This window comes from Lates calcarifer, linkage group LG12 (assembly GCF_001640805.2).
Source record: "Lates calcarifer isolate ASB-BC8 linkage group LG12, TLL_Latcal_v3, whole genome shotgun sequence".
NCBI lineage: Eukaryota > Metazoa > Chordata > Actinopteri > Centropomidae > Lates > Lates calcarifer.
Genome location: NC_066844.1, coordinates 21575530 through 21601945, shown reverse-complemented (window position 1 = coordinate 21601945; position 26416 = coordinate 21575530). Strand labels below are relative to the sequence as shown.

The following is a 26416-nucleotide window of genomic DNA, read 5'->3' as shown; positions in this document are numbered from 1 at the left end:
AATAATAATAATAATAAATTTACTTAATAATGTATTTAATTAAATCAATCCTGTTAGTTTTATATACAACATGTTCTTTAATTAGAGGCCATTGTCTTAGTCAGACCATTGCATCTAATGAATCTAAAAGATCTACTACAAAATTACTCATAAATGAATTGAATTTGACTTGTGTTTAAAGACTAAGACATGATGATAACTTGCAAAAGTCATATGAAACAACACAAAGTGTCAGAATTAGGGATATCACAAAACCATATTAATATTATTCAAGATTTAACTCGAAAAAAAAAACTGCATCTTACACCGTGGTGTTACACTGTTCTAACAAATGCCAACAAACATGATTTATACCACATTCTTTTGTGTGCCTAATTATAAATGAGCGTGAATTTTTCAAATATTAACTGAATATAACTGCTAAATGAGGGCCAATGCACTCTATCTTTAGAAAAATATATAATAAATGACAGTGCTCTCACTACACTCTGCTGCAGCATATGTGGTATAGAATACTCACTTACCTTTACACGCTGAGGATCAGACAGATGGACAGGAAGGAAGCAGAGAGAGAGAGGGAATAATAAAGGTCAGTTTAAAGAGTCATGGCATTGCTGTAGCCCTCTACAACTCTTGAATTACACTTTTATAGAGATTAGCTGAGGCTGAGTACTCATAGTACTCAGTAGTCATAAATTAGCAATTCAGGCTGCATGAAAGACTCACCACGGAGCCGACTCATCTCTGAGCGAACATACTCTCTGATCTCATCCTCCTGAATTCAAAATAAAAAGGGGAAACACACTTATAAACACAATCCCAATATCAACTCTGTGTATGTGTGTGCTGTTTGGTGTCTTCAGATTTGATTTCTATGGATCAAGCACTGACTGTCATGCCTGGTACTCCTCTGTCTCCCTTGGCTCCCTCTGGACCCACTTCTCCCTGCAACACAGACAGGTATTAGGACACACACGACCCACAGAGAGACTTGCAGCACATTAATTCATTAGACTGAGACCAGGTGCAGCATGTGAACTAAATGCAAAGTCAAAGTGAAAGGTTAAATCAGCAATAGTGACTTATACAGACAAATTTATTTGGTTTGTCAGTATTGATGTCTTGTGTCTTGAGGTCCTAAAATTAACCTAAAACAGCTTTAATAATATGTTGTTGTCATTTTAAATGACAGGCTTTGATGGATACAAATTGAACTGCCAAAGCAACGAAGCCTGACACCGAAAAGCTCACTGGAGCGAGAGAATTTGACCTCCCTGAAAAGATTGTCTGCATTTGGTAGTGAAATGTGCAATGCTGACGTGCAATGAGTAATTCAGAGATTCTCAGATGTTTTGTTAAGTGTCAAAGTAGTTCCTTTTCCAAGATGATTACCAAGAAATAAGCCAAAAGACAGAAGGAGACTAGTGTGACACTAACCGGTTCTCCTCTCTCTCCCGGGATACCTGGGATACCACGTGGACCAATCATGGTGGGACCGATTGGCCCTCTCTCTCCCTGACACAAAGCAATACAGCATTACAAGTAAATAGACAAAGTTAAACGATATAAGGCTGAACATGAGTTTATCACACAATAACAATGTCCCATGCATGCATCATCTCTGGACAGGTGGTTACAGGTGTGTACACAGTACTGCTGCTGTCTCAGTCCACACACACACACACACACACACACTACCCAACAGTGATTTCACTATGATGCAGACATCAAGTCTACAGAGAATCCAACTTTTGATACTGTTATAATGCAGCTCTGTTACACACAGCTTGGCACTAAATGTATTAATAACTCTTTTTCTCTATAAATACATCAAGTACACAAAGTCCTTTTTTCCTTTTCTTCCTTTTATCCTTATACAGTATTTCTCTTATATATTGTATTATTATAAATGAACTGTTTTGTCTGAGTTTATTGTTTTAGATCGGATGCTCTGCCTTCTTTGATTTTTGTACCAAATTTTATCTTCACTTCAATAGACCCCCTCCCTCATAGATAAAGCATGTGACCACAGTACAGAATTAGCCATCATCAAGCCAAAGTGTTGTCACCTTCTGTCCTTGAAGCCCCTCAGGCCCTTTAGCACCAATTAGTCCTAGAGGGCCAGGATTGCCAGGGGGCCCCTGCACTCCACTGGGACCAGGAGAGCCAGGTACACCAATACCCTGAATGAAGCAACGAGACTGTTAAATACACACCTCAAGGTTTCATGTGGTTGAGAGGATGATTGATGCTGTGCCTCTGAAAGCACATGCAGAATATGAAGGTTAGGTATGGTGCATAGTCTGATTATCATGATGTTACTTTTGGACTTGTATGTATACGGTATACGGTGAGTTAAAGTTAGAAACTCACCCTTTCACCTTTCTCTCCCTGAGGTCCTCTCTGTCCTGGAATCCCGTCAAAACCACGGTCACCCTACGCAGACGAAGAAAAGCAGTTCGATTTCACATTGAGGGACAGTAATTGTACAAAAAGGTTTGTTTTAGTGCACTACACACCTTAGGGCCGACTAGCCCCTCTTTTCCAGGGATCCCAGGAACACCGAAATGTCCGATAGCTCCCTGGAAAACACAGAGAGCACATCAGATAATGACTGAAACACATAAAGATATCATACACCGTGTGATGCCTGTTTTTCTACAGATATAGATGAGTCATACCTGTTTACCTTGTTGTCCTGCTTTGCCTGGTCGTCCATTAATACCAGGTTCCCCCTGAACACAAAAACATTCATTCATTTTACTTACAAGATAAAATATGAGTGACACAATTCTGACTCATTTAATCTAAGTTTAACATATGATCACAAAAAAGTGACCCCACAGTATCAAATTATCACTAAACCACTTTTGTCATTCATAGTTGTTTTGTGTCCTCCTCCTCCCACCACATCTCATTTTTCCTGTCTGTCCCCATCTCACCTGCTTGCCTTTGAGTCCAGGGTCTCCACATTCCCCCTTGGATCCTCGGTCACCCTGGAAACACAAACGTTCATCACTGACACAGACGTGAAGATGCTCATGAGTCACACAGGGGCAAAATGCACCAAACCAGCCAGACAGAGAGCTCATCCATACACAGACAGTCCTTTCAGACACCGCTCAGGCTGGATCACATGAACAAGCACTTCACACACACACACACATAGAGTGAAAAATGAAACATGAAAATTTCAATTCACTGCTTTAAAGGACTAAAGGATTATGTGCCTGACTATTTCTTGGCCAGGACAGGTTGCCAGTCTTCCAGAGGAGTCTCCAGGAAGTTACTGGTCTAATTGTGATTTTTCTGACAGATATTGCGATTGCGATTTGATTTTGCAATATATTTTTTGAAAGTCAAGCCTCAGTCCAGGATTCACTATATAAATGCATTGTCAGTTTACAACCTGTTGCTCTGTTGCTCCTCCACTGACACTGAACATGAAATCACATTAGTTACATTTCTGTGTGAAAGATGCTCTAAGGTTGAAGCCACACAGAGGAAACAAACACTGTGTCTCATGCACACACACAAACACTGAAAATACTTTAAATCCTCTCATTCCTATGACACCAATCTCTCCCTTTGCACTCTTATTCCCCACACAATTAGCATCCACGCACAGTGTCACTCACCTTCTGTCCACCAGGGCCTCGGGTGCCTGGGACGCCAATGGATCTTTCTCCTGGCTCTCCACTCAGACCCTGATGTCAAATACACACATACACAGAAATATACACGTTGATTATTTATATCATCTTTCCCTGGTTGGTTATCATACACACTCATTTTGATTAAACATAGTAAAAACGAACTTACAAAATATTCTGTGCTGAAACAATTAGTCAGCTGATAGAAAAAGAATCGACAACAACCTACAACAATTTGACACTTCCAAGAGTTCATTGACTGTTTCTCCTTTGTTGCCCTCCAGGAGGTCCGCCCACCAGCACAGAACAGTGTGACCGTGAATGACAGTACAGCTGTAAACATCTGGCTTCACCCACAGAGCCAAAACATCAACACACAATGTTTCTTGTTGCCTATTTCTTAAGCTGTGCTACAGTACTTGTAGTATCACAGTTAATTAACGTGTGTTCTTTTAAAACAGCCACTGTCAACACAAAATGTCTGATTTTCCTCTCTCCATTTCTGCGTCACTGTCGTCTTTACCAATATAAACAAATACACACGCAACAGAGGCAGAGAAAGAGTGAGCAGAAATAGAGCTTATTAGATATTAAAATGCACACACCTTCTCTCCTTTGTCACCTCGCAGTCCAATTTCACCCTGAGAAAAAAAAGTGAAACATTTAACAGAGGCACAGCGATTTAATTCACAGCTTTACATGAGCAGAAAGCTCAGGGGATGCAGCTATAGTGGCTGCTGTAGGAAATACATGTTGCCAGACCCCAGCAGCCTGTTTGATGGCCACAAGAACAATCACACGTAAAAATCTGAAAAGTACAGGTATTATTCACCTTCTCTCCCTGAAGCCCACGGACCCCTGGGGGACCCTGATGAACACAGAAACACACACTCCATTATATATGACTCCACGAAAAACAACAACAACCATGCATATTTCAATGCCTCAGCAATTTTTCCTTTGTTAAGCATGTCAGGTTTAAAGATTTATTCAGCGGCTTTTCCCTTTATGCCTCCATTAGGTATTTTGAAAAAAGAACCCTGAAAGAGATGCTGAAAGCTCTGGTTGAAACACTCAGTTGATATATGTCATGTTCCTGAGTGGTGGATTAAAAAACAAAACACTTGATATTTACTGTTGGCCCTTTCTCTCCATTCAATCCAGGAAGACCGTCCTCGCCCTACAACATGATGGACAAATAAAGACACACAAACATGTCAGTGTTAGTTTCTGTCCTCCTGAGGCAAGTTCATATTAAATCACAATTCAGTGATATAAGCAGTGTAATGTCTTACTCTGGGCCCTTGTTCTCCTCTCTCTCCTTTGGAACCAGGGACACCAACACCATCTTGCCCCTGGCAACAGAAATAATATGTATACTGTTCAAAAAAAATCCATTAACATTTAAGCAGGTAGACTGAAATATGTGTTGGCTTGGATGGTCACCTTGTCTCCTTTGGCCCCGTCTGTACCAGGAGAGCCCTAGAAAACAAGATATTGATCATACAAAATCATAAATTACATCTGTCTGAGAGAGAAGGGGAGGGACAGGAACAGATTATCCTAAACTTGATTTAACTCAGAGATCCCATTTAAAATAATAATAAGATTTTTATACAGTCCTACGCAAAGGCTCTTAGTAAGTAAATACTGGCTTAGTTCATGGAATAACTAGAATTGCTGCCTCACGGTTGTAAGCCTCCGCAGTTTAAATCTGTCTAGACTGAGGACTGACAGAGAGCTTTGTAACATGGTGCAATGACAATCACCTGAAGCTCGATATCAGCAAAACTAATCAGTTTGTGGTGGAGTACCAGAGGAACAGGAGGACCCTGTCCTAGTTGTCATTATTACCATTTTAATTCTCGAAGTTACAGCCAAAAATGTGTTTTGAGAAGTCACAGTGTTAATTAATACTATAACCCATTTTATGGTTGTAATACTGAGCTCACAAAATAATGTTTATCAAGGATGTTAAATGGCACAGTTGGTTTAGCTCTTCGAAAGTTCAGGAAAATTAAACAGAATAATATATTGACTTAATCCCTGATAAATAATAGGTCCTCCCTGTGCAAACTACAATAGTAAATATACTGTAATGTTTAACTTAAACCTTTACTGATCGATGATAATGTAGTATTACAATTTTCAGAACAATGCACAAACAACAAACCTGTACACATGAGAGACAACATTTAACACATCTCACTCTGAAACCAAACCATGAAAAGGTTACTCACATCTTTTCCAGGCTCTCCTTGTTCACCAGCTGCTCCCTAGCATGAGGACAGGTAACACACTGTGATCATGTAGTTGTGTTAACATTAAATATGTGTGTTGATCTACAGCATGATTATACTCACTCTTTCTCCTTTAATGCCAGCAGCACCTTTGTCTCCTGTGTTACCCTGAATGACAGTAGTTACCACAGGTTTAATGAGAAAGCACTTAGCATTCTCACACCATCATGGGTCATTTACTGAGTTTGAGCCTTCAGTGTTAATGGTCTGGTCAGACTCACCTTTTCCCCAAGTGGACCTCTCTCTCCAGTCGTGCCTGGAGAACCAGGAAGACCCTGCATCAATCAGAACCAGGAAACGACTGTTAGCTGCATTCAGCTTCTCTGTTCCACCAAATTACATGTTCCAACCAGACGTCACACAACAATCCATGTCCAGCAGGATCAAATGTCAAGTCTTAATATAGTAACTCTTGACTGAATCTAACCCTAACTCAGTAGTTGAAAATCACATCACAGAGATTAAAAGCACAAAGTATTATGTCAACAGCAGCTCCACTGACCTTATCTCCCACTTGTCCTGGAGGTCCTGGTTGTCCAGTTTCTCCTCTCTGGCCAGGCAGCCCGCGATCACCAGTCTTCCCCTGGAGCCCTGGAGGACCAGCTTCACCAGGAAGGCCTGGATCCCCCTGAAACGCAGTCACAGTTTGATTTTGACCTGTAGCAAGTCCAGCAAACTGCTTTAATTGATTAGAGGTAAATACACAAATCATCCTCTGCTGCACCACATGCTGTTACTCACCTTTAAACCAGTAGTGCCGACCAGACCAGGAGGACCTGACTGTCCTACGCCCTTCTGTCCCTGTAACACACATTTTGTCATATCTGTCACACAGAGTTTGTTACAATTCAGGTGAATTAATGAAATACACAGCAAAAGCTCACCTTATCTCCTTTAGACCCAGGAGATCCCTGTGCCCCCTGAATGAAAAACAAAGAGGGTGTGAAAAGATTGACTGAAGATCCACATCAATGAACCATTGTTGAAAAGAAAACAAAACATTGTATTAATACTGATAAAATGCATTTTTTCTGTTTATCTAAAAAGTGTTGCAAATGTTTGCATGTTCCCAAAATGTCAGTTTGGTATTCATTATTATGCTGGTGAAGACACGTTCTCTCATTAAGATTAAATAATTGGACTGAGTTTGAAAGGAAAGAGTTTGACAAAAGAATTCTAGATTAAAATAACAGTAAAAAGACAAAAACTAAATTTATTTATCTGTATGATTATATATTTATATGACAGTCATGCCTCTAAAACAGAAGTTTAATCAGGATGTGATTACATAAGTATGTTGAGTTAAACTTCCATTTGGAGCCAAGTACTGCACAGAGACATACTGAATGTCAATGTGCCGCACACAATAATATAAAAAACTGAAGAGGATGTTGAATTAGTTTACTTACTCACATTGTTGCAAAAAGATCAAGCAACCCATTTTATGGTTGTAATACTGAGCTCACAAAATAATGTTTATCAAGGATGTTAGATGGCACAGTTGGTTTAGCTCTTCGAAAGTTCAGGAAAACGTAAAAGGAGCAGGTATTTAAACATAATATTTTTGACTTAATCCCTGATAAATAATAGGTCCTCCCTGTGCAAACTACAATAGTAAATATACTGTAATGTTTACCTTAAACCTTTACTGATCGATGATAATGTAGTATTACAATTTTCAGAACAATGCAGAGACAAACAACACTGTACACATGAGACAACATTTAACACATCTCAATCTGAAACCAGACCATGAAAAGGTTACTCACGTCTTTTCCAGGCTCTCCTTGTTCACCAGCTGCTCCCTAGCATGACGACAGGTAACACACTGTGATCATGTAGTTTTGTTAACATTAAATATGTGTGTTGATCTACAGCATGATTATACTCACTCTTTCTCCTTTAATGCCAGCAGCACCTTTGTCTCCTCTGTTACCCTGAATGACAGTAGTTACCACAGGTTTAATGAGAAAGCACTTAGCATTCTCACACCATCATGTGTCATTTACTGAGTTTGAGCCTTCAGTGTTAATGGTCTGGTCAGACTCACCTTTTCCCCAAGTGGACCTCTCTCTCCAGTCGTGCCTGGAGAACCAGGAAGACCCTGCATCAATCAGAACCAGGAAACGACTGTTAGCTGCATTCAGCTTCTCTGTTCCACCAAATTACATGTTCCAACCAGACGTCACACAACAATCCATGTCCAGCAGGATCAAATGTCAAGTCTTAATATAGTAACTCTTGACTGAATCTAACCCTAACTCAGTAGTTGAAAATCACATCACAGAGATTAAAAGCACAAAGTATTATGTCAACAGCAGCTCCACTGACCTTATCTCCCACTTGTCCTGGAGGTCCTGGTTGTCCAGTTTCTCCTCTCTGGCCAGGCAGCCCGTGATCACCAGTCTTCCCCTGGAGCCCTGGAGGACCAGCTTCACCAGGAAGGCCTGGATCCCCCTGAAATGCAGTAACAGTTTGATTTTGACCTGTAGCAAGTCCAGTAAACTGCTCTAATTGATTAGAGGTAAATACACAAATCATCCTCTGCTGCACCACATGCTGTTACTCACCTTTAAACCAGGAGGGCCGACCAGACCAGGAGGACCTGACTGTCCTATGCCCTTCTCTCCCTGTAACACACATTTTGTCATATCTGTCACACAGAGTTTGTTACAATTCAGGTGAATTAATGAAATACACAGCAAAAGCTCACCTTATCTCCTTTAGACCCAGGAGATCCCTGTGCCCCCTGAATGAAAAACAAAGAGGGTGTGAAAAGATTGACTGAAGATCCACATCAATGAACCATTGTTGAAAAGAAAACAAAACATTGTATTAATACTGATAAAATGCATTTTTTCTGTTTATCTAAAAAGTGTTGCAAATGTTTGCATGTTCCCAAAATGTCAGTTTGGTATTCATTATTATGCTGGTGAAGACACGTTCTCTCATTAAGATTAAATAATTGGACTGAGTTTGAAAGGAAAGAGTTTGACAAAAGAATTCTAGATTAAAATAACAGTAAAAAGACAAAAACTAAATTTATTTATCTGTATGATTATATATTTATATGACAGTCATGCCTCTAAAACAGAAGTTTAATCAGGATGTGATTACATAAGTATGTTGAGTTAAACTTCCATTTGGAGCCAAGTACTGCACAGAGACATACTGAATGTCAATGTGCCGCACACAATAATATAAAAAACTGAAGAGGATGTTGAATTAGTTTACTTACTCACATTGTTGCAAAAAGATCAAGCAACCCATTTTATGGTTGTAATACTGAGCTCACAAAATAATGTTTATCAAGGATGTTAGATGGCACAGTTGGTTTAGCTCTTCGAAAGTTCAGGAAAACGTAAAAGGAGCAGGTATTTAAACATAATATTTTTGACTTAATCCCTGATAAATAATAGGTCCTCCCTGTGCAAACTACAATAGTAAATATACTGTAATGTTTACCTTAAACATTTACTGATCGATGATAATGTAGTATTACAATTTTCAGAACAATGCAGAGACAAACAACACTGTACACATGAGACAACATTTAACACATCTCACTCTGAAACCAGACCATGAAAAGGTTACTCACGTCTTTTCCAGGCTCTCCTTGTTCACCAGCTGCTCCCTAGCATGACGACAGGTAACACACTGTGATCATGTAGTTTTGTTAACATTAAATATGTGTGTTGATCTACAGCATGATTATACTCACTCTTTCTCCTTTAATGCCAGCAGCACCTTTGTCTCCTGTGTTACCCTGAATGACAGTAGTTACCACAGGTTTAATGAGAAAGCACTTAGCATTCTCACACCATCATGTGTCATTTACTGAGTTTGAGCCTTCAGTGTTAATGGTCTGGTCAGACTCACCTTTTCCCCAAGTGGACCTCTCTCTCCAGTCGTGCCTGGAGAACCAGGAAGACCCTGCATCAATCAGAACCAGGAAACGACTGTTAGCTGCATTCAGCTTCTCTGTTCCACCAAATTACATGTTCCAATCAGACGTCACACAACAATCCATGTCCAGCAGGATCAAATGTCAAGTCTTAATATAGTAACTCTTGACTGAATCTAACCCTAACTCAGTAGTTGAAAATCACATCACAGAGATTAAAAGCACAAAGTATTATGTCAACAGCAGCTCCACTGACCTTGTCTCCCACTTGTCCTGGAGGTCCTGGTTGTCCAGTTTCTCCTCTCTGGCCAGGCAGCCCGGGATCACCAGTCTTCCCCTGGAGCCCTGGAGGACCAGCTTCACCAGGAAGGCCTGGATCCCCCTGAAATGCAGTAACAGTTTGATTTTGACCTGTAGCAAGTCCAGTAAACTGCTCTAATTGATTAGAGGTAAATACACAAATCATCCTCTGCTGCACCACATGCTGTTACTCACCTTTAAACCAGGAGGGCCGACCAGACCAGGAGGACCTGACTGTCCTATGCCCTTCTCTCCCTGTAACACACATTTTGTCATATCTGTCACACAGAGTTTGTTACAATTCAGGTGAATTAATAAAACGCACAGCAAAAGAATTCTAGTTTAAAATGAACAGTAAAAAGACAAAAACAAAATTTATTTATCTGTATGATTATATATTTATATGACAGCCATGCCACTAAAACAGAAGTTTAATCAGGATGTGATTACATAAGTATGTTGAGTTAAACTTCCATTTGGACCCAATTACTGCACAGAGACATGCTTGCAGGAAAGATCATAGCTGATCCCTCCCACCGTGGTCACAAACTATTTAATGCACTCCACCTCCCACCGTAGTCTTACATAGTCTATCATCACTGTTTTGGCACCAATATACCATAACAAATTCCTTGTATGTGTAAACTTACTTGGCAATTCTGATAATATGGATGTGTGAGATTTTATATCATTTGTATTATGTGTAAATCTTACCCGGTCTCCTCTGGGTCCTGTTTGTCCTGCCTCACCAGGGGGGCCTCTGTCCCCTTGCGGACCTGTTATTCCATCTCCCTACAGTTCACACACAGACAAATGTTGTTGAACTTCATTCTATGGCCTAGATTTATAAAACATTATATCTCAAAGTTTTTACTACAAAAAGGATGGAGAGCAGTTTACCTTTGGACCCGATGGACCAGCTGGCCCCATTTTTCCCTGGCAAACACAGAGAAATTCTCAGTTAATTTTGAAGATGTTTAGCTAAAAATGAAAATTGACTTCATTAATCCAACATAAAGCACTTACAGCTTCTCCTTGGTCACCTTTCTCTCCCCTGTCCCCCTGAAACACAAACACAAACATGATATTAGCAGTGTTGTGTTGTCTCCATAAAAAAAAAAACCTTCATTTGTTGACACTGTCTTTACTTCACCTTAACTCCTTGTTTTCCAGCATCACCATCTTTCCCAGGTTCCCCAGGAACACCTGGTAATCCTTGACTGCCTGGCTCTCCAGCAAGCCCTCGGGGCCCCTCTGGCCCTGGTTCTACACTGCGTGCTCCAGGAGGCCCCTTTGGTCCCACAGGTCCAATCTCTCCTTGTTCCCCTTTTTCTCCCCTCTCTCCTGGTAAACCATTGGCACCCTAGTGTTCAACAGGAGATGGAAGGAAAAATGTTTTAGCAATTTTAAAAACAACTGAATTAAGTTCATACACATTGTAACTAGAGACCATCTGGTGTGGCAGACTGCAGCCTCCATTGATCTTGTACTAAGTGTCTGTTCTTTTGCTGCCATGATTAGTGCTTCTGTACCGTCTGTCAGTCCAGCTTATTCCAGCCACTGGTAGCATTTCTTGATACCAGCCACTTCTTCTACCCATCGATGACATGTGCCATACAGGGGCTTGTCTCCTCCTCTTCATAGTCATCAGGTTTCTGCTGTCTTTAGTATTCACTTAGCAGTTCATCTTTGGGGGCTATCTTCCTGATGTACTCCTGGATCTTTGTTGTTTCATCTTGGACAGTGGTTCTGATGCTCATCAGGTCCTCTGCCTCCCTCGTTCCGCTTAGTAAACAGTCTCAGGGTGCTGGACTTGGGATGAAACCCTCCATTCACTGTGAGGAGCTTCCTTGTCTTGATGTCTGTGGCCTCTATCTCCTCCTTTGACCAGCTTCTTGTACCAGCGGGGTATCTGATGACTGGCAGGGCTTCATCAATCTCTAGTGGTCATAGCAGTTGACATTTGCAAATGTTGGAACACTGAGCCAGAAGTTGTTTCTGTCAGCATAGATGTTGGGTTTTTGAAGCATCCACATGTCCCATAACCGCTGTAAATAGCCCCACTCACTGGGGTTGCTAGTATAGTAGTTTTCCAACAGTTTCCTATTCTCCCTAGCCCTGGTTCCCCATGACCACGTCTGAGGTATGCTGATATTTAGAAGGAAGCAAAAACACAGATCAGATCACCAGGAAGTCCAGATCACAATTAACATCCATGCACAGTGTCACTCACCCTCTGTCCATCAGGGCCACGGTCACCCTGGGCTCCAGTCAGTCCTCTTTCTCCTGGCTCTCCTTTCAGACCCTGATGTCAAATAGATGTCAAACAGAAATATACACGTTGATTAGTTCAATGATATTTTATCAAGAGCTGTGGTTACCATAACATCAGAATATCACCCATGCATTACAGTTAAGTTAAATCTCCAATCAATGCCTCTGACTCTTTGGCCATCAGATTCATGTTATAAATGATTTCATATCATACACACTCATTTTGATTTATTGTAGTAAAAACCAACTAACCAGTGACCCAGTGCTGAAACAATTAGTCAACTGAAAAAAAAAAAATCTACCACAATTTTGATAATCAATTTATTGTTTGACTCATTTTCAAGAAACAACACCAAATATTTGCTGGTTTTAACTTAACATGCAATGAATCCTGTGGTTTTCTATGCTTTATACACTGGAAATTTTACTATCTTTGTATTTTGGAGAGCTGTTTAGATACAACAAACAATGTGAAGATGCCAATTTGAGCTTCTTGATAATTAGGTGGTTACCTTTACTATTTTCTACAAAAAACTAGTTGATTCTTCAGGATAATTCAAAAATGAAAAGGATGAGTAGCAGCTCTGAAACTATCACCTCTGTCCTAAATTTACCTGCTCCCCTTGTGCTCCATCTTGACCCTTCACCCCTTTTTCTCCCAGCACACCTTTGGGCCCACTGTCACCCTAAATACAAACCAAACATGTAAGAACAATAGCATATAACAGAACCCTAAGAGGAGATTTTACTGTAATAAACAGTTTGACACATCCAAGTGTTCACTGTGTCATATTCCTGAGTGATGGATTAAAAAAAGGAAACACTTGATATTTACTGTTGACCCTTTCTCCCCATCTGATCCAGGAAGACCGTCCTCGCCCTACAACATGACAGACAAAAGAAGACACACAAATATGTCAGTGTTAGTTTCTGTCCACCTGAGGCAAGTTCATATTAGATCACAATTCAGTGATATAAGCAGTGTAATGTCTTACTCTGGGCCCTTGTTCTCCTCTCTCTCCTTTGGAACCAGGGACACCAACACCATCTTGCCCCTGGCAACAGAAATAATATGTATACCCTTCAAAAAAAAATCTATTAACATTTAAGCAGATAGACTGAAATATGTGTTGGCTTGGATGGTCACCTTGTCTCCTTTGGCCCCGTCTGTACCAGGAGAGCCCTAGAAAACAAGATATTGATCATAGAAAATCATAAATTACATCTGTTCTTCTTCTTCCTCTTCTCTCTCAGACAGATTACCTTAAACTTCAATGAACCTATATACCCTATCAAAAATACAGATTTTATACAGTTCTATGCAAAGGCGCTTAGTGAGTAAGTACTGGCTTAGTTCCTGGAATAACTAGAATCACTGCCTCACGGTTGTAAAATCTGTCCAGACTCATAATATATGTGGTACAGACTTTGAAGAGATTTAATAAAAAGGTATTAAGTGTATTAAGTGGAACTGGGGCCCATACGGTATGTGCCCTGACCATTCGGTCATTGGGGCCCCCCCACCATTATCTCATTTTAATAAAACCTGGATTTAAACTTACTGCTTCTCCAGGAAGTCCAGGAGCTCCAACATTTCCTGCAGGGCCTGGAAAGCCTTGAAGACCCTGAAAATTAAACTCAGTTGAAAATCACATCACAGAGATTAAAAGCACAAAGTATTATGTCAACAGCAGCTCCACTGACCTTATCTCCCACTTGTCCTGGAGGTCCTGGTTGTCCAGTTTCTCCTCTCTGGCCAGGCAGCCCGGGATCACCAGTCTTCCCCTGGAGCCCTGGAGGACCAGCTTCACCAGGAAGGCCGGGATCCCCCTGAAATGCAGTCACAGTTTGATTTTGACCTGTAGCAAGTCCAGTAAACTGCTCTAATTGATTAGAGGTAAATACACAAATCATCCTCTGCTGCACCACATGCTGTTACTCACCTTTAAACCACGAATGCCGACCAGACCAGGAGGACCTGACTGTCCTACGCCCTTCTCTCCCTGTAACACACATTTTGTCATATCTGTCACACAGAGTTTGTTACAATTCAGGTGAATTAATGAAAAACGCAGCAAAAGCTCACCTTATCTCCTTTAGACCCAGGAGATCCCTGTGCCCCCTGAATGAAAAACAAAGAGGGTGTGAAAAAATTGACTGAAGGTCCACATCAATGAACCATTGTTGGAAACAAAAATATTTTTAACCCTCGCATTGTCCTCTGGGTCAAAGTGACCCAGCGGCTGACAATGTGCCTTTGTGTGTGTGTGTGTGTGTGTGTGTGTGTGTAGTAGGACTTGTTGTTGTACATGACATTCGTGATTCTAAAGTGGTTATCTTTTGTTTTTGAATAATAGTAAAAAGAAAAAAGTATACAGAATATGAAGGGCAACGGGAGAGTTAATCAGTACTAATAAAAAAATAAAATAATTTTAAAAAAAACACAGATTTTTCTGTTTGTCTAGAAATTGTTGCAAATGTCTGCAAGCTCCCAAAAGATCAGTTTGGCATTCATTATTAAGAATTCTAAGATAATAAGAATCCTAGTTTAAATTGTGCGGTAAAGAGCCAATTACTGCACAGAAACATGCTAAATATCTGTATTATGTAATATGTGCCACACACAATTTTTATATAAAAATATGAGGAGGATGTTGAATTAGTGTAGTTACTCATATTGTTACAAAAAGAACAAGCAACCCATTTTATGGTTGTAATACTGAGCTCACAAAATAATGTTTATCAAGGATGTTAAATGGCACAGTTGGTTTAGCTCTTCAAAAGTTCAGGAAAATTAAACAGAATAATATATTGAATTAATCCCTGATAAATAATAGGTCCTCCCTGTGCAAACTACAATAGTAAATATACTGTAATGTTTACCTTAAACCTTTACTGATCGATGATAATGTAGTATTACAATTTTCAGAACAATGCATAAACAACAAACCTGTACACATGAGAGACAACATTTAACACATCTTACTCTAAAACCAGACCATGAAAAGGTAACTCACGTCTTCTCCTGGCTCTCCTTGTTCACCAGCTGCTCCCTAGCATGACGACAGGTAACACACTGTGATCATGTAGTTGTTTTAACATTAAATATGTGTGTTGATCTACAGCATGATTATACTCACTCTTTCTCCTTTAATGCCAGCAGCACCTTTGTCTCCTGTGTTACCCTGAATGACAGTAGTTACCACAGGTTTAATGAGAAAGCACTTAGCATTCTCACACCATCATGTGTCATTTACTGAGTTTGAGCCTTCAGTGTTAATGGTCTGGTCAGACTCACCTTTTCCCCAAGTGGACCTCTCTCTCCAGTCGTGCCTGGAGAACCAGGAAGACCCTGCATCAATCAGAACCAGGAAACGACTGTTAGCTGCATTCAGCTTCTCTGTTCTACTTCTTCATATACAAGTTTTTCATTTCTAGACCAGGCTGCATTAATTTAGTTCAAATGTTTTTGTAGGTGTAGGTGTTTGGTGCGCTGCTGCCACTACTAAGGACAAAGGCAGACTGCAGCATGTCAGTCGGTCTGCTGAAATGGTGATTGGTTGCAATTTGCCTTCTCTCCAGGACCTGTGTACAGGCAGGAAAGATCATGGCTGATCCCTCCCACCGTGGTCATAAACTATTTAATGCACTCCACCTCCCACCGTAGTCTTACATAGTCTATCATCACTGTTTTGGCACCAATATACCAAAACAAATTCCTTGTATGTGTAAACTTACTTGGCAATTCTGATAATATGGATGTGTGAGATTTTATATCATTTGTATTATGTGTAAATCTTACCCGGTCTCCTCTGGGTCCTGTTTGTCCTGCCTCACCAGGGGGGCCTCTGTCCCCTTGCGGACCTGTTATTCCATCTCCCTACAGTTCACACAGAGACAAATGTTGTTGAACTTCATTCTATAGCCTAGATTTATAAAACATTATATCTCAAAGTTTTTACTACAAAAAGGATGGAGAGCAGTTTACCTTTGGACCCGATGGACCAGCTGGCCCCATTTTTCCCTGGCAAACACAGAGAAATTCTCAGTTAATTTTGAAGATATTTAGCTAAAAACAAAAATTGACTTCATTAATCCAACATAAAGCACTTACAGCTTCTCCTTGGTCACCTTTCTCTCCCCTGTCCCCCTGAAACGCAAACACAAACATGATATTAGCAGTGTCATGTTGACTTCATTAAAAAAAAAAAAAAACCTTCATTTGTTGACACTGTCTTTACTTCACCTTATTTCCTTGTTTTCCAGCATCACCATCTTTCCCAGGTTCCCCAGCAACACCTGGTAATCCTTGACTGCCTGGCTCTCCAGCAAGCCCTCGGGGCCCCTCTGGCCCTGGTTCTACACTGCGTGCTCCAGGAGGCCCCTTTGGTCCCACAGGTCCAATCTCTCCTTGTTCCCCTTTTTCTCCGCTCTCTCCTGGTAAACCATTGGCACCCTAGTGTTCAACAGGAGATGGGAGGAAAAAAAGCAATTTTAGTGGGCCCTACATTGCCTACTAATGCTGCATGGATCTACATGGATCAAAGGGCACACTTGCAGAGACAGTATGACAGACAAGAAAGAAATGTAGATTACAATGACCTGAAAATATACACTTATCAGCCCTAACATTATGACCACTGACAGGTGAAGAGAATAGCACTGATTATTTGGTTACAATACCATGTTCTCCTGAGAAACCATGGGTTCTGGTATTTATCTCGATGTTACTTTAACACGTACCACCGACTAAATATTGTTACAGATGCTGGATCAGATTGAGATCTGGGGAGTTTGGAGGCTGGGTCAACACATTATGCTATTTTTCATGTTCTTTGAGACACTTCTGAGCAGTTTTTGCAGTGTGGTTGAAGCATTGTCCTGCTGAGGGACGCCCCTGCCATTGGGGAGTGCTTTTGCCATGCGGGGACTGCATTCTTCTGGACAGAGACCTCAAATGTTGTACCTGCAATCTGCAAGAGCCAATCTTCCAGTTTGGGGGTAAAAGACCCCTGTGCTCTGATAACCACTGGCACCACTGTTGCCTTTATTCAGCACATCTTTTCAACTGCCTCTTTCAGTCCTTGATATTTTTTGAGTTTCTTGTGTTCCTACTTCTTGATGTTGCTGTTGCCAGGGATTGCTACATTCATTACTACTTCTTCTGTTGCTTATCAATCAACACAATGGTAGGTTGGTTAGCCATCAGCAGTTTGTTAATCTGGATCTGGAAGTCCCACGGGATCTTAGCTTGGTCATTCTTAACCACCTCAGGTGAGGTCCACTCTGACCTTGGGACTTCTAGGTGATTCTCAGTGCAGATGTTTCTGTACACTATGCTAGCCTGATTAGTGCTTCTGTACCGTCTGTCAGTCCAGCTTATTCCAGCCACTGGTAGCATTTCTTGATATCAGCCACTTCTTCTACCCATCGATGACATGTGCCATACAGGGGCTTGTCTCCTCCTCTTCATAGTCATCAGGTTTCTGCTGCCTGAAGTATTCACTTAGCAGTTCATCTTTGGGGGCCATCTTCCTGATGTACTCCTGGATCTTTGTTGTTTCATCTTGGACAGTGGTTCTGATGCTCATCAGGTCCTCTGCCTCCCTCGTTCCGCTTAGTAAACAGTCTCAGGGTGCTGGACTTGGGATGAAACCCTCCATTCACTGTGAGGAGCTTCCTTGTCTTGATGTCCGTGGCCTCTATCTCCTCTTTTGGCCAGCTTCTTGTACCAGTGGGGTATCTGACTGGCAGGGCTTATGTGTGGATGGCTTGGACCTTGTTTTCCCCATTCAGACACCTTCAGGACCGGCCTCACTCTTGTGTAGGTACTTGGCTATGGATGACTTCCTTTCAACCTCCTAATGGGTTCCATTCATCTAAGAGATCCCAAGGCCTGAACATCTGCAATGTTGCCTTCTGGTAACATTGCAGTACGTGTTGCCTTGATCTTGGCCTCTAGCCTCCTCCTCCGTGGGGCATATTGTCCTTTGTAGCTTATGGTGTTCATCTTGTAGCCAAGCATCTCTTGGATCATTGTTGGTGTATGTCAGCTTGTTGGTCTCAAGTATGGTCCTGGTAGAGATAGTATGTAGTGCTGCATTCACTCTAGCAGACTTTCAGAAGGTACTTTGCCACTTAGTCTTGGTAATCTTGGAGTGTGGGGATGACAATATCACCGCCCTGACCTGTCATCCTGGCTCCCCCTTGCTGTAGCATGTTTGTTGTACGTCATTAATCTCTAGTTGTCATAGCAGTTGACATTTGCAAATGTTGGAACACTGAGCCAGAAGTTGTCAGCATAGATGTTGGGTTTTCGAAGCATCCACATGTCCCATAACCGCTGTAAATAGCCCCACTCACTGGGGTTGCTAGTATAGTAGTTTTCCAACAGTTTCCTATTCTCCCTAGCCCTGGTTCCCCATGACCACGTCTGAGGTATGCTGATATTTAGAAGGAAGCAAAAACACAGATCAGTTCACCAGGAACTCCAGGCTGACTGGTTTCTCCACGTAGGGAGGAAACAGAATTACAGCAATTACAGCAGTTAAATTAATACCTGCACTAACTACTGGATGGCTTTTCTATTGATTATGACACTGATTTAACATCAGAATATCACCCAAATATGATCTTTTCTTGGTTGCATTACAGTTAAGTTAAATCTCCAATCAATGCCTCTGACTCTTTGGCCATCAGATTCACATTATAAATGATTTCATATTACACAAACTCATTTTGATTAATTATAGTAAAAACCAACTAACCAGTGACCCAGTGCTGAAACAATTAGTCAATTGATTAAAAAAAAAAAAATCTTACATAATTTTGATAATCAATTTATTGTTTGACTCATTTTCAAGAAACAACACCAAATATTTGCTGGTTTTAACTTAACATGCAATGGATCTTTTCTTTTTCTGGTTTTCTATGCTTTATACACTGGAAATTTTACTATCTTTGTGTTTTGGACTACTGTTTGGATATAACAAACAATGTGAAGATGCCAATTTGAGCTTCTTGATAATTAGGTGGTTACCTTTACTATTTTCAGACATTTTCTACTACAAAAAACTAGATGATTCTTCAGGAAAATAAAGATAATTCAAAAATGAAAAGGATGAGTAGCAGCTCTGAAACTATCACCTCTGTCCTAAATTTACCTGCTCCCCTTGTGCTCCATCTTGACCCTTCACCCCTTTTTCTCCTTTGGGCCCACTGTCACCCTAAATATAAACCAAACATGTAAGAACAATAACATATAACAGAAACCCAAGAGGAGATTTTACTGTAATAAACAGTTTGACACATCCAAGTGTTCACTGTGTCATATTTCTGAGTGATGGATTAAAAAAGGAAACACTTGATATTTACTGTTGACCCTTTCTCTCCATTCAATCCAGGAAGACCGTCCTTGCCCTACAACATGACAGACAAAAGAAGACACGCAAACATGTCAGTGTTAGTTTCTGTCCTCCTGAGGCAAGTTCATATTAGATCACAATTCAGTGATATAAGCAGTGTAATGTCTTGTCTGGCTTAGTTCCTGGAATAACTAGAATTACTGCCTCCCAGTTGTAAAATCTGTCCAGACTCATAATATATGTGGTGAAGACTTTGAAGAGATTTAATAATAAGGTATTAAGTGTATTTTTTTGGTGAAATGGAAGTTTTCACTAAATTGACATGCAGGATTCCAGTGAATAATTTCCAATGAGAAACATGCTCTTCACTCAGAGACTACTCTTACAGAGGATTACTGAGGACTGACAGAGAGCTTTGTAACATGGTGCAATGACAATCACCTGAAGCTCGATATCAGCAAAACTAATCAGTTTGTGGTGGAGTACCAGAGGAACAGGAGGACCCTGTCCTAGTTGTCATTATTACCATTTTAATTCTCAGGTTACAGCCAAAAATGTGTTTTGAGAAGTCACAGTGACCTTTGACCACCAAATTCTGTTCAGTTCATTGTTGAGTCCAAGTGGACATTTGTGCCACATGGAATGAAGTTCCCTCCAGACATTCCTGATACATCACATTCACAAGAATGTGATGGAGATGGGGTTACAGTTATTCTGACTTCTGACAACCAAAATCAGCCAGCCTTCATCCCAGAGTCCAAGTGAAGGTTTGTACCAAATTTGAAGAAATTCTCTTGAAGTGTTCTTGAGATATTGTGTTCATGAGAACAGCACTGACTGACAACCTGAAAACATAAGGCCTCAGGCCACAGCTGTCGCCAGCACAGAGGCATACAAAGAAACAGTGCATTAACATTTGAAGAAAGGCTAATCTTTCAATATCTCTTTGCTGCAAGGGTTGCATTTACTTCTTTTAGCTTCAAAAATCAATAAAATATGTACTGTAATTTGTCCAGAGGTGCCAGAGATTTTGCATTAAACTGTAAGAGAGATCAAACCTCCCACCAATTTACATGTTCCAACCTGACGTCACACAACAATCCATGTCCAGCAGGATCAAATGTCAAGTCTTAATATAGTAACTCTTGACTGAACCTAGCTACTTATCTTTTTTTTTTTTTGGTTAATTCTTGTTTTTGGGCTTTTAGCCTTTATTAGATAGGACAGTAGAGAAAGACAGGAAACGGGGAGATAGAGTAGTTGAATGACATGCAGTAGTAAAGTCGAGAAAGAGTCAAACCAGGGTCCAGCTGCTCCGGGAACTGGGGCCCATACAGTACGTGCCCTGACCATTCGGCCATTGGGGCCCCCCCACCATTATCTCATTTTAATAAAATCTAGATTTTAATAAAACCTGGATTCAAACTTACGGCCTCTCCAGGAGGTCCAGGAGCTCCAACATTTCCTGCAGGGCCTGGAAAGCCTAGAAGACCCTGAAAATTAAACTCAGTAGTTGAAAATCACATCACAAAGATTAAAAGCACAGAGTACTATGTCAACAGCAGCTCCACTGACCTTGTCTCCCACTTGTCCTGGAGGTCCTGGTTGTCCAGTTTCTCCTCTCTGGCCAGGCAGCCCGTGATCACCAGTCTTCCCCTGGAGCCCTGGAGGACCAGCTTCACCAGGAAGGCCTGGATCCCCCTGAAATGCAGTTTGATTTTGACCTGTAGCAAGTCCAGTAAACTGCTCTAATTGATTAGAGGTAAATACACAAATCATCCTCTGCTGCACCACATGCTGTTACTCACCTTTAAACCAGGAGGGCCGACCAGACCAGGAGGACCTGACTGTCCTACGCCCTTCTCTCCCTGTAACACATATTTTGTCATATCTGTGACACAGAGTTTGCTACAATTCAGGTGAATTAATAAAACGCACAGCAAAAGCTCACCTTATCTCCTTTAGACCCAGGAGATCCCTGTGCCCCCTGAATGACAAAACAAAAAAAGACAAAAACAAAAATTTATTTATCTGTATGATTATATATAATTTTCAGAACAATGCAGAGACAAACAACACTGTACACATGAAAGACAACATTTAACACATCTCACTCTGAAATCAAACCATGAAAAGGTAACTCACATCTTTTCCAGGCTCTCCTTGTTCACCAGCTGCTCCCTAGCATGACGACAGGTAACACACTGTGTTCATATAGTTGTGTTAACATTAAATATGTGTGTTGATCTACAGCATGATTATACTCACTCTTTCTCCTTTAATGCCAGCAGCACCTTTGTCTCCTGTGTTACCCTGAATGACAGTAGTTACCACAGGTTTAATGAGAAAGCACTTAGCATTCTCACACCATCATGGGTCACTTACTGAGATTGAGCCTTCAGTGTTAATGGTCTGGTCAGACTCACCTTTTCCCCAAGTGGACCTCTCTCTCCAGTCGTGCCTGGAGAACCAGGTAGACCCTGCATCAATCAGAACCAGGAAACGACTGTTAGCTGCATTCAGCTTCTCTGTTCTACTTCTTCATATACAAGTTTTTCATTTCTAGACCAGGCTGCATTAAATGAATATACAGTACTATGCATCTACATTCATTCAACATTAATGTAGCTACTTCCATGTTAATGCCAATCATCAAGACTCACCTTCTCTCCTTTGGTTCCAGTCTCTCCCTGTAAGAGTGCAGAAAAAAAGTGATATAACAGTAATTACCAGTACAGCACAGTGTGGGCTCTTGTTCTTTCCACGAACAAGAGCCTTGGTATTCAAATATATCAGCCCAACCTGTCACATCTGAAGCAGGGAACACATGAGAATGGACCCTATTGCAGACACTGGGAAGTCTTAGAAAGTTCAGATGATTTATTTAACAAACACAAAAGAACACAAGCTTACAGACCAGTTCAGGCACATGTAATCCAAAGTCCAAAAACTGAGGAAATCCAAAACAGGGGAGAGACAGAACTATATATACACAGGGATAATTAGCAGATTGAGCATAGGTGTAACAGGTGGGAACAGAAGAAAGAAATAAAAGCACAAGAGACAAACCAAGGAAAGAAACTTCTAAATAAAACAGGAAGGAGAAAAGTAGAGTGAAGAAACAAACACTTGAAATGGAAGAAATGGGAGACACTCTAACCCAATGACAACAAAGCAAAGCTGACACACTGCAAAAACTCAGCTCCCAAAAACAAGAAACAGAAGCAATAAAATGAGGGAAATATTACTTAATGAACACAATTATCTGCCAACAGATTTTTAAAACAACACATATCATTTTGCCTATTTTTGTCCAGACTCTCCTCTGTCTCCTTTATCACTGTGAGGTCCCACAAAACCCTTAAGACATGTTAGGAAACACATGACATGGTGAATAATATGGACGTGTGAGATTTAGTATTATTTGTATTATGCATAAATCTTACCCGGTCTCCTCTGGGTCCTGTTGGTCCTGCTGCACCAGGCTCTCCCTTCTCTCCTGCAAGCCCTGGAGAGCCTCTGTCCCCTCGTGGACCTGTTATTTCATCTCCCTACAGTACATACACAGACACCGTCTTTGTACTTCTATATACTTCTATTGCCTATATTTACAACATATTATATCACAAGGGTTTCACTACAACAGGGATGGAGAGCAGTTTACCTTTGGACCCGATGGACCAGCTGGCCCCATTTTTCCCTGGCAAACACAGAAATTCTCAGTTGATTTTGAAGATGTTTAGCTAAAAATGAACATTGACTTCATCAATCTAACATAAGCACTTACAGCTTCTCCTTGGTCGCCTTTCTCTCCCCTGTCCCCCTGAAACACAAACACATACATCATATTAGCAGTGTCCTGTTGACTCCATGAGAAAATCTTCATTGGTTGACACTGTCTTTACTTCACCTTATCTCCTCGTTTTCCAGCATCACCCTCTTTCCCAGGTCGCCCAGGATCACCTGGTAATCCTGGCTTGCCTGGCTGTCCAACAGCCCCTGGGGACCCCTTTGGTCCTGGTTCTACACTGCGTGCTCCAGGAGGCCCTATTGGTCCCACAGGTCCAATCTTTCCTTGCTCCCCTTTTAATCCCTTCACTCCTGGAAAACCACGGGCACCCTAGTGTTCAGCAGATAGAAACAAAACAAATATTTTTAAAAACAACTGATTTAGGTTAATATGCATTTTAACTGGAGACCATCTTGTGATGGGATCACTCCAGCCGAGACACCTGCTGATGGTTCATTGGAGAAAGTGCAAGGCCCTAGGTAGCCTACTAAGGCTGTATGGAGATTGGATTATAATGAGATGGGAGAGAGATCATTATCTAGCTGTGTATATACTGTATATGACTGTATATGTACTGTACATCGATCTTAGTGTTGTTTTATTGTTCTTTGTTCTGTTATTGTGCACTTTGGCATATTTTATTTAGATGCTTTGGCAACATTGTTGACACCTGGGAGGGTGGACTCAACACAATACAAACAACACACAGTGCCCCTGCTGGTTCTATTAGCTGCATAATGTGAACCTCTTAGCTGTGGTGGACACTTCTTAAATTTAACATTAAATGATACCTTAGAGTGCTCCACTGCAAATATTTTAATTGCCATGTACTTTGTATAATCTAACAAGTAATACATTATACAGCTCTGTCTCTGTGTTTACTGTTAACGTCACCTGTTATGTCTGCCTTAGCTGGCTCTGCTTCAGCAGTATGTTGGCTGCTGTCCTCCCAATCCCTTCTTCAACTGTCCCATTCCAGCTGCCTCAGCACAACAGCACTGCTTGAAGCATTGAAATCTTTGAAACAAATTAACTGAATAGTTTACCACACTGGTCAGACTGCTAAGGTTTACCTACTTGAGTTTCGTGTTTCGAGTTAGGTACTTGCAGGAGCAGTCGATATTAACTGGCAGATGCCAGCCAACAACAATCTTTCCTCCCGAGGAATGGAGAAGCGGAGCTATTCAGACGGCTCTGTTCTCATTGTATGTGTGTGTGTGTGTGTGTGAGAGAGAGAGAGAGAGAGAGAGAGAGAGAGAGAGAGAGAGAGAGAGAGAGACTGGACGAATAAATGCGCAGCGCGCATTCAATGTATGGGAGAGACTGCATTGGGCACATCTGTAACTGTGAGGCAGTGACAGACGAACCTGCCCCCAGCCCGCTCCGCTACAGGTCATTACTACATTATTAAATCAGTGCTCAGGACTGGGTAGAACCACACCCAGCTTTGAACTCGGCCTTTATTTTGATCACAACTACACACCTATCAGTTGAAACTGTCACAGTTGTGACAAAATCTGTCCACAGACATATAAACACCTGCCAAACTACTCAAAACTGCCTCCCACTACTCCAGGACCACATCTTGCCAAGATGACACACACTCTTTCCCTCTCTCTCTCCCACTCTCCCACACACACACATACGGGTTCACAGGGGGAAAACAATACCAGCCACGCTTTCACAGATGGTAAACATACTCGATCCTACACATACCATGAGAGACAACCTTTTTTCCCCCTCCATCCCTGCTCGACCACATGACGACCATCCAGAACAGATGATGTGGATTTGATGACCACTCACCTCAAGCTGTCCCCGGACACAGAGTTGGACATCACATTCCACCGAGTACACCGCATATGACCAAATAACCCCGCATACAAATGCCCACGACCCATACAATTCAAACATTTTGACAAAACCAAATATTACAAACTTAAAGGCACCGACTATGGACTTAAAACGACCAGTTTGCCCGATAAATTATGGACAGACGCAACACACTACTAACAGAGAAAAAAAAATCCTGCAACGCTGTTTAAGTTTCGATATTACAAAACACTCTTTCCCCATCAATATGTCCCTAAATCTTGACAGCATCTATCTGGTTTACAGGATAAATGAAAGGTTTATTTTTAGATGACTTCTCTGCTTTTCTAAACACAATATTTCTCATAAACATTATAAACTGACTTCAAATTAATACTTTAAAATCTAGAGTTAAAATAGCTCGACAGGAGGATTTGTGGAGTCTCCCATGATGACTTTTAGTAAATGTTTGTCTGTGAAGCATCTAACATCTGGTTAAATGTAAACTACAGATTCACATCAAACATGTCTTCTCCTTACATTAATCTCAAAAGACCAGAAGGTACTGCATCAAAGACAACTGCAGATTCAAGAGAAACTGGAATTATACATCCAGAAATTCTGTTTAAGTAAATTAAAAGCCTGTTTCCATTTAGTAATTCTGTCAGCAACAATGTCATTTTTAATCTAGCTGTCAATGAACAATCTTTTATTTTTAAATGCCCATCAACATGCTGACATTTCAACAAATGAGTTCTCGGTGCTCATTGTCAGATCATACCACAGTAGGTGTCTGCTGGACTACATCTTGCCATGATGATACACACACAGACACACACACACAGACACACACACACACATGCAAGATAAGATAAGATAAGATAGAACTTAATTAATCCTGAAGGAGATTCTTGTGCCTTTGAAGAATTTTATTGATAGATATCCTTCCTGCAGAAGAGGGAGGAGTTATAGAGTTTGATGGCCACTGGAAGCAAAGACTTCCTGTGGTGTTCTGTAGT

General features: G+C 41.0%; 1 protein-coding gene and 1 long non-coding RNA gene across 37 annotated transcripts; one reads left to right on the top strand and one right to left on the bottom strand.

Moving 5' to 3' along the window:
* Positions 1-538: 538 nt before the first annotated feature.
* On the bottom strand, positions 539-25631 carry LOC108881445 (collagen alpha-1(VII) chain). 36 transcript variants are annotated; one of them, XM_018673472.2, is made up of 66 exons: positions 25392-25631; positions 23706-23915; positions 23583-23618; positions 23460-23495; positions 23242-23346; positions 22459-22485; positions 22222-22275; positions 22064-22108; positions 21941-21976; positions 21747-21782; positions 21604-21663; positions 21371-21496; positions 21226-21288; positions 19806-19850; positions 19595-19657; positions 16678-16887; positions 16546-16581; positions 16420-16455; positions 16234-16311; positions 15730-15783; positions 15572-15616; positions 15449-15484; positions 14518-14553; positions 14375-14434; positions 14136-14261; positions 13994-14056; positions 13579-13614; positions 13427-13486; positions 13267-13311; positions 13046-13117; positions 12391-12462; positions 11311-11520; positions 11184-11219; positions 11058-11093; positions 10872-10949; positions 10353-10412; positions 10114-10239; positions 9833-9886; positions 9675-9719; positions 9552-9587; positions 8667-8702; positions 8524-8583; positions 8285-8410; positions 8004-8057; positions 7846-7890; positions 7723-7758; positions 6838-6873; positions 6695-6754; positions 6456-6581; positions 6175-6228; positions 6017-6061; positions 5894-5929; positions 5100-5135; positions 4949-5008; positions 4789-4833; positions 4486-4521; positions 4259-4294; positions 3639-3707; positions 2943-2996; positions 2682-2735; positions 2520-2582; positions 2374-2436; positions 2070-2183; positions 1438-1515; positions 892-945; positions 540-775 (listed from the first exon to the last, which is right to left on the bottom strand). In XM_018673472.2, the coding sequence occupies exons 1-66, from the start codon at positions 25497-25499 to the stop codon at positions 683-685; spliced, it is 4365 nt and encodes a 1454-aa protein (XP_018528988.2). In that variant the 5' UTR covers positions 25500-25631; the 3' UTR covers positions 540-682. The 36 variants fall into 36 exon arrangements, 35 of the variants coding, with proteins under 35 accessions (XP_050930285.1, XP_050930282.1, XP_050930283.1 ...); XM_051074315.1 differs by lacking the exons at positions 10114-10239; positions 10353-10412; XR_007814263.1 differs by lacking the exons at positions 540-775; positions 892-945; positions 1438-1515 and having other exon boundaries at positions 2102-2183; positions 2690-2735.
* Positions 2035-4248, top strand: LOC108881456 (uncharacterized). Its single transcript, XR_007814264.1, has 3 exons — positions 2035-2170; positions 2397-2496; positions 3938-4248. It is a non-coding gene; the product is annotated as an uncharacterized LOC108881456 (long non-coding RNA).
* Positions 25632-26416: the final 785 nt, after the last annotated feature.

Bases quoted from the DNA above. Each gene is read 5' to 3' on its own strand.
- LOC108881445 (XM_018673472.2), bottom strand. From the start codon at position 25,499: ATGTTTGAATTGTATGGGTCGTGGGCATTTGTATGCGGGGTTATTTGG. The intron at 8,703-9,551 runs GTGAGTAACCTT...TTTTTCATTCAG, and splicing joins AAGGAGAGCCTGGAAAAGAC to GGGGCACAGGGATCTCCTGG. The intron at 6,755-6,837 runs GTGAGCTTTTGC...TGTGTGTTACAG, and splicing joins CTGGGTCTAAAGGAGATAAG to GGACAGAAGGGCGTAGGACA.